The sequence below is a fragment of the Merops nubicus genome, unplaced genomic scaffold (assembly GCF_000691845.1).
Source record: "Merops nubicus isolate BGI_N331 unplaced genomic scaffold, ASM69184v1 scaffold31786, whole genome shotgun sequence".
In the NCBI taxonomy this organism is placed as follows: Eukaryota; Metazoa; Chordata; class Aves; order Coraciiformes; family Meropidae; genus Merops; species Merops nubicus.
Genome location: NW_008617475.1, coordinates 10,721 through 18,601, shown reverse-complemented (window position 1 = coordinate 18,601; position 7,881 = coordinate 10,721). Strand labels below are relative to the sequence as shown.

General features: G+C 44.2%; 1 protein-coding gene across 1 annotated transcript in view; it reads left to right on the top strand.

Moving 5' to 3' along the window:
• The window catches only part of SH2D7 (SH2 domain containing 7), a gene marked incomplete at both ends in the record, with an annotated part of 22,796 nt that overhangs the window by 6,290 nt on the left and 8,625 nt on the right, over positions 1-7,881 (top strand). The window contains 10 exons of the mRNA XM_008943167.1: positions 576-684; positions 1,924-2,040; positions 2,487-2,587; positions 3,022-3,096; positions 3,271-3,336; positions 3,629-3,742; positions 4,845-4,956; positions 6,411-6,457; positions 6,776-6,838; positions 7,115-7,234. Of these exons, the coding sequence (XP_008941415.1) occupies positions 576-684; positions 1,924-2,040; positions 2,487-2,587; positions 3,022-3,096; positions 3,271-3,336; positions 3,629-3,742; positions 4,845-4,956; positions 6,411-6,457; positions 6,776-6,838; positions 7,115-7,234 (924 nt within the window). The remainder of the gene's footprint in view (positions 1-575; positions 685-1,923; positions 2,041-2,486; positions 2,588-3,021; positions 3,097-3,270; positions 3,337-3,628; positions 3,743-4,844; positions 4,957-6,410; positions 6,458-6,775; positions 6,839-7,114; positions 7,235-7,881) is intronic.

Here is a 7,881-nt window from a genome sequence, read left to right as displayed (position 1 = left end):
TTCCCTGTTTCCCTCCTACTCTATGCCTGAAATGCCCTACATCTGTTCAGCAGCCAATTTTGTTTTGTCTTGCTTCTTAAAGTCTGCTCCTTGGTTTTCGCTCGTGGGAGGGGAATTCCTGTTAAAGCAATCACCAAGGGGTTCAGTTGTGTCTGAATTCCCTTTGTCTCCTGTGGGTTTGTGTGACTTTGATGTCTGCTGAAGCTCAGACATCCTTAGCACCTGCACAGCCACCTCCGTGTGGTGCTGTTCAATAAGTCATTAAACTCCTCAGCGGGGACTGGCGTGGCTCCCAAAGAAGGTGAAAGGTGGCAGCACCGTGAGAGCAAAATGCAAAGTATTTCAGAGAGCACAAGAGGGAGCTTGGTCACTGCAGGAATAGTGCAGATCTCAAAGCCTGCATCTAAATCCAGTGCTTCGAGATGTAAACCGTAGTACTTATCTTACAGTGGAGCTCAAAAGGTTGTCATCTGAATCGTGACCCCATCACTCTGAGTGTCACATAGACACAGGGAGATACAGTCTCCACAAGCAGAATAAGGGTTTACTGTCCTCATCTATTTCCTGTTTCCTAGGGTCAGTTTGGAGTCCAGGAAGATGAGCTGTTAAAATGCCTTATTTGTACCATGTCAGTGACCCGAGGGGAGCAGATTCAGCGTTTTCACACCCAGCAGCAGGCAGAAGGTAAAAACCATAATCAATTGCAGATGTGCTGGCTAGAAAGACTGACCTCTGTTTGCAGGAATGGTATCCCCACATGTGCAACTTATTTGGAACAAAGATGTCTGTCTGTGCCCCTTCATTCCTCTTGTACAGAGGCAAGTATGTCAGGGTTTATCTGTTTAGTGTTTTACTGACATGTAGGACCATGAATGCTGCATTTGTTTGATCTCCCAGAGAACACAGAGATTAAATGAAAACCCAAGTAATTAGCTTTATTTTCTCCCTCAGTTCAGCCTAGTAGCTCTTTGTACAAAAGAGGGAAAGGCTCCTGTTGCAGAGTGCTGGCACTATGCAGAGCTCTAGATAGTACTTGAAGGTATAACTGAGACAATCAATGAGATAGCACAGTCTCTGGGAAGGAGTGAGATGAATGTGGAGTATGTTGAAGTAGCCAGCACAAAGTGGGTTGTTTTTTTGTTTTTTTTTTTTTTTTTTTTTGTTTGTTTTTTTTTTTTTTGTTTTTTTCTTTCAATAAGAAAAGAAAATAATCCAAGACATTCTGCACAAAAAGGCTCAGTTAAAATTTTTGAAAAAAAAAAAAGGCATAAAATTCCAGGATTTCTGCATTGTTGCTTAAAATAAATTGAAGCAAAAAAAAATGAAAATTAAGAATTAACTAGTTCTGTTTTCCAAATGTCTTCTCTTGCATCTCTCTAGGCAATAAAATACATATCTTCTGTCATGTTGATTTGGTCATATTCTCAGGATGTCAGCAAGTTTTCCATTAGTTGCATCCTCCTCTTGCCCACAGCATGTAAACACTTGGCAGCTGTGGGCTAGGAGGAACAGAATCTTTCAGTTTTCCAAGTACAACTTGAAGCCTCTTGCTTGGTTTAGCAGTGAGGGGATTGATGCTCAGTAGATGTGCAGAGGGCAAAGTAAATCTATGGATATTCTAAAAAGTGGCTGGACTTTGTTGGAAATTCAGTTTTCTATTTTAGATGGTCTCGCAAGTGCCCTAGTGTGCCATATCTGATCTCAGAGAAAGATTGTGAAGATTTTGGAATGAAGGAACTCTGCATGAACATACAGAGGGCAGGGATGATCAGACAAATATCTAGTGTTCATCCGATCTTTCAAATAGCTTCATAAAACACCAGACATTGTTGCTAGAGGTGAATGTATTGGGCCAGCTTGTGTACCGTCTTCCCTGCTCTCCTTGGAGCCCTTCAGTGAGCTGCTGCTGTTCTCTCTGTGCAGATTCTCGGGACTCCATTGCAAAGGTGGCTTATGGCCGAGTATTTGGCTGGATTGTTTGCAAGATCAATGAGCTGCTGGCTGAGAATGTGAATCCTGAGGTGGAACTGAGGGAGATAGGTGAGTTCTGTCTGCCTGGCTCCGGTTCTGCCCTCAAGTGTGTATTCCTCAGCCCTAATGAAGGAAAAACACAGTATGAGGTTTCGCAGAGATTGTTATGCACAGGGATCTACTGCCAAAGACATGATTGTGTTGGAGATACTAGTCAGCAGCATGAAGTCTGTGGGGACTTGGCTAACTCTAAGCTGTTGGTTGGTTGGTCTGAAGCAATTGTGAGGCTGTAGTCCTGGGACACACTGGCTTTGCAGAGGAGCCAAGGGTGGGATTTGGGCTTCTTTTAACTAGCTCTCAAAGGGGAGTTATAACGGAGGTGCTGCTGGTGACTTGGCTGGGATTTCCCTGTGCCACAAGAGCTGGGTGATGGGAGGTTTAGTTGTGTGTTGGGGTAGGCAGCTATCTGCAGGGATGGTTTTCAAGCTCTGATGTGCTCATCTTCCCTCTTTTAGGTATCTTGGATATTTTTGGGTTTGAAAACTTTGCAGTGAATCGTTTTGAACAGCTTTGCATAAACTTGGTCAATGAACAGCTGCAGCACTTCTTCAACCATGTAAGAGTTCTGTGGGTGATCTCACCTTGTGAGGTGGAGAAAGCAGAGCACTGATCTACCTGGCATATGAAGGAGAGTGTGGGGAAAAACATATCTGTTGCCTGCTAGGACAGAAATGGTGATTAATGAAGCAAGGTAGAGAGCAGAAACCTTCTTTGCTGTTGCAACAGTGCCACTGGTGCAGGGAAGGAAGAAATAGAAAGGTCAAGCAATGACCCAAGTTGGCAGCGCAGGGACACACTCTGAGAAGTGTTCCTGCTTTGTGCATCAGCATTAAGTGGCAGGCTTGTGGGTGAGCATGCAGAATAGCAGTTTCACCTTGGGCATGCCATTGGTAAGAGAGCCATATGCTTATGTCCAGTGTTCAGAATGGGAAGGAAGATGTTCAGGGGTGTTCCAACCTCTTTTTTTCTCCGTTTCAGCACATTTTCCAGCTGGAGCAGGCTGCCTATAAGGAGGAAGAGCTGCCTTGGGAGACTATCACATTCAACAATAATGAACCTATTCTGGTGAGTGAGAGTTGACAAAAGAGAATTGTTCCATCCAGCCAAGAGAGGGAGTCCTGCTCTTGCTATCATGGGGAGGGGGTGCCCCTGTAAAGAACCTCTTCACAGGTTGGCATAGGTGAGAGTGGATGTCCTGTACTGCTTTAGATATGTGCAGTGTGTCTCCTCTCCCTGCAGAATCTGCTCCTGGCCAAGCCACTTGGGCTCCTGTCTCTTCTGGATGAGCAAAGTGCATTCCCTCAGGTATGCATGAGATAGGAGGCAGACAAAATAGCGTGGGGGAACTTAGCAATATATATGTGGACAGCACTGAGAACTGGTGAGCAGAATTGTTCCCATATGTGACTGATGAGAGAGGACAGCCAGATCAGGGATGGTAATGATATTGTTACCCCTGTGGAAAGTCAGAGACTATACAGTATGAAGCGGCTGCCTAAGCCAAGGCCGCCTCCAGCATTCTGTTTTTCTTCCATGTGCCCTGGTCACGGCTCTGTTGCACCCTTACTGTCTGATTACGAAATCTGCTTTCTTGCAGGCAACTGACAAGACGTTTGTGGATAAGCTGAACAGCAGCTTCAAGGGGAATTCACACTTCCAGCCATGCCGAGGCCGTGTTTTGGGCTTCAGTATCATTCACTATGCTGGAAAAGTATGTACTGTTTGCAGGAAGAGTGCTGCTGCACGTAGCAGGGGGAAAATGTGTTGTTTGACAAATAAGGCTTTGATGTTAAGGAGTGTATTATCCGATTAAGATAATAACAGAAGTGAAATGTCCCCAAAGAGCTGCCTTCTAGGATTTCTTGGGATTTATATAGAAGGTATATAGAGAGAAGATCCCGGAGGAAAGTGGAGCTACTGCTGGGAAGCATAGAGTATTAGAAGAATCTGCTGTACTCATCATTATTCTATTGGAGCTTTAGTCCTAAAATAGTCAGTTATAAAATAAAAGCCCAGCATCCACTGTGCAGCACGCAAGGGTGGTCTAATGGCTTTGCCTTCACCTATTGGGTTCCAGAGAATAGCAATCACTATTTTATAGCAAGCAGTAAGGAGCAATGTGAGAGCAGCCAAGTGTTTTGAAAGTGGAGGCAATTAATCATACATTCAAATGGTATCTAAACAGCTTTGGGTTTAGGACTATGTAACCTTACTGCCACTGATTTTGAAAGCGTTGAGCTCAATACGCTGAATTGATTGGAGATAATTTTTGGAGCAGGAGCAGGCATGACCATTCAGGTTATTGTAGTGTGCAGTTTAGTTATCTCATCTCACCATTGTTGACTAAGTTATTGCTTGTAGTATTCTTCATTACAACAAGTAACACCTAAAATAGAAAGAAGAGTGCCAGGCTGGATATGAGAAAGGAGGGGAGCAGGAGGAACAAGGAAAAGTGTAACAACAGGATGGGAGCTGGCTCAAAGGGAAGAGGGGAAGAGCAAGGAAAAGAGAGATACATAAGCCAAAAGTAAATGAAACTTCCCAGTCAGGGAAAGAGGAACAAGAAAAGGTGGCTGTCTGAGTGTTGTGCTGCAGTGCTGTGTTTGAGATGCCTCAGTGCCATCTGCAGTGTTTTGTTCCTCATTTGTTCCAGGATTTGCTTCTGAACAGGGTCCATGTACACTTACAAAATTCACATGCGAGCCAGTGTACAGTATTCAGTTTAGCCATTGCTCCTGGCAAGCTGTGGAGGTGGTTTTCACAGCAAGCCTCAGCACTGCAGGCCTTAGTGACTTACTGCCCTTTTGCCCTAGGTACAATATGCTGCTGGGGGCTTTCTGGAGAAGAACAGAGACACCTTGCCAGCCAATGTCCGTGGGCTCTTCATCAACAGCATCACCCCATTGCTCAGTGTGCTGTTCACAGGCAAGTACCACTGCTATGATAGGGCATCCCACAGGAACTGAGGCCCACCTTGGCAAGAGTTAAGTGTGGAGATGAGGCTTGTGTGTTACAAATGTGCTTCACAGCTGGCAGCCCCAGAGAGATTCTGGGAAGGCTGCAGCCTAAACTGAGGCTTAAGGCTGGTACTGACCTGTTCTGGCATGTACCGAGCTGTTCATTTCCCCCTGAGAAAGCAAGGCAGGTTATATCATCTTCCAGAGAATTATCCATTGCTCAAATATCTTCCCTTAGATCAGGTAGCCCACCTTCTCCAGGGCCAGTGCAGGTCTGTCTCCACCGGCCGTTTCCATATACTTTTTTCTTCTCTAGAAATGAAGCTGGACAAGGTCATAGCTTCTAGCTGTTCTCACAGAAAACAGTGCTGTAACTGCCACTGTTACTGCTGTGACACTGCTACAAATACTTATCCTTTGCAAATATGTTTTGTTTTTCAGGTACAATTTGCTAAAAAGCTCTGAGATCATGCATTATTTCTCTCCCACCACTACACTTCCTTTTCCACTTATTGATAAAACCTTATAGTCTCCAAGGCTTCTATGAAAGTAAACATCTAAAAAAAAGCCTGATGGATGATGCTACCTTGGTATTTGTCTGGCTGAACACAATGCATCTGATGGAGAAATTTTTTTTTTTCTGTCTTGTTCAGTCTATGCTTCTTTCTGTGATTTACAAATAACTGATGAATTTCATTTATATTCCCCACCATGTTTTTCATCTGTTTTGCTCAGGAGTATCTTTCTTCATTACCACTTCCATGCTGTTACTAAAGATACTTAGTCTAGTCCCAATTATTTGAAAGTCCATGAAAAGCAGAGATAACCTATGCTCAGATTCGTTGTCCAGTCCTGGGCAGCCAGCTCTAGCTGAGCCTACTGTGCAAAGGGTTTGGCCCAGATGACCTCCAGAAGTCATTTCCAGCCTCAACCATTTTGTGATTCACAGGAGACTGTTTCAACAAGGGTATACAAGTCTATCATTAGATCCTGCAGTAAATTCAACTTCTCTGAAATTTTCATCTTGTCACTAAATTGGTTTTAAGCTACCTGACTTTATAGAACTTGCTGTATTTGCTGCACTAGGTGACCTTCCCGTCTGGTGTCTGTATGTTTTTTTTCTGCATTCTTAGATGCCAAGTGATGATATTCCTTTTGAAGATTGTTTAGGGTTGTCCAGTAATCTGATTGCCTTGTCTTCACAGTGACAGAGAATAATACTGCCTGCATTGTGTGCTTCGTATATTTGCATTTTCTTCTCCTTTTCTTTAGCTCTTTCCTTGTATTTCCACATGGTGAAACCTAACACCCTGTCTTGTGATTTAACGTTTGTAGGAGATGTGTATGTATTGAGTTTTGAGTGTTTAGACTTCGTTGACTGCAGCAAATGTACAAAATTAAATGTTGTCTCTCTTCTTCCAGCCACTATCTCCAGGACAGGGACACTGATGCCTCATATGAAAGCCAAGGTATTGCACTTCAGGTCCACATGGCAATTGATAAATGATGGCATAAGTTACCTGATATTTATTATATGAGCAAATGGCTGAAAATGAGAGCAGACAGAAATTGGTTGAAAATAAGAGCAAGCACCAATTTTCTTGCAACAATTTCTCCTTTGATTTTTTTACTGGGTTTTTCGCTTCTTTCTGCTGATATGTTTAATTTGTCTTCCCTCACCTGAAATCCATTCTCTCTCCTTTTTGCCATCTGCCTTCCACAAGAGCCTTTTGGATATCAGTCAAGCACTCTTCTAGGGGTGATCTCTTGTTTGGGTCTGGTTTCAGGTCTTACCAGGAGCAGACAATTTCAACAGCACACGAAAACAGTCTGTGGGAGCTCAGTTCCGGGTAAGGTATCGCTGCCCTGCCGTGCCCCTTGAGATGAGTGCAGTTAAATTGTAGTGAGAGCTTCCGGGCTGCTAGAATGTAGTTAAAGCATCCAGCATGTAGGCAGGTTTTTTTCTGGGTACCAAGCACAGCTCATCATGGTGGGATAACAACCTGGTTGTTATTAGAGAAAGCTGCAGTAGGGTGGGAAAACAGTTCTCACTGCAGGATGTTGCACACTAGACTCTGGCAGTGGTTTGGCTTGCTGGACTGTTGATCTTTCTCTGCCCTCTCCAGCATTCCCTGATGATGCTCATGGAGAGGATGTATTCTGCCAACCCGCACTTCGTGCGCTGTATAAAGCCCAACAGCCAGAAGGAGCCAGGTGTGGTGGACAGCCAGGTGATGCTGCAGCAGGTGAGGAAGAGCAATGTCCTTTACAGTGCTTCTGCCACATCTGAGTGGGGAGGGCAGAACTCCACCAAAAGGCTGTGGAGGTAGCTGGAAGCTGACTGGTTTGAGTCTCCCCTTGCAAGAGAAGACTAGGCACGGGTTTTATGCTTCTCAGGCACTAGGATTCATCTTTATATCTCCTGGATGGAAACTGGTGCAGACAGTACTCCAGAAAAAAATGATGCTTCCTGGAGGAGACTGTTCTCACCCATCAGTCAGGGAAACTCTGAGTAGGATCCAAGATGGGATCACTGTGACAGGAGCTGAAATGTGCTGACATGACTGTCTTCAGATATTGTGTCAGGTCTGAGATCCAAATTCACTGAAGAATACTGAAAATGAGTTCAGAAAGCTCTGTGGCCTGTTTCGTGTATGTCAGAGAGGATAGGATGAACAGTGAAGTTCATCTGTCCCTCAGAGTACTTCTCTGCTCAGATTTGGAAGTAAAAGGCTATGCTTTAAGGGACAGAGTGAAGCAGTACACACAGCTGGGAGGTGAAGTTATTTCAGTCATTGGGTTTTATGGTTTCTAACTTTTAACTGAGAGTGATTAATCGTCAGAGTGGTTACCGGATGTGGTAAATTCAGTCTTTAACCAAGGAAGCATTTTC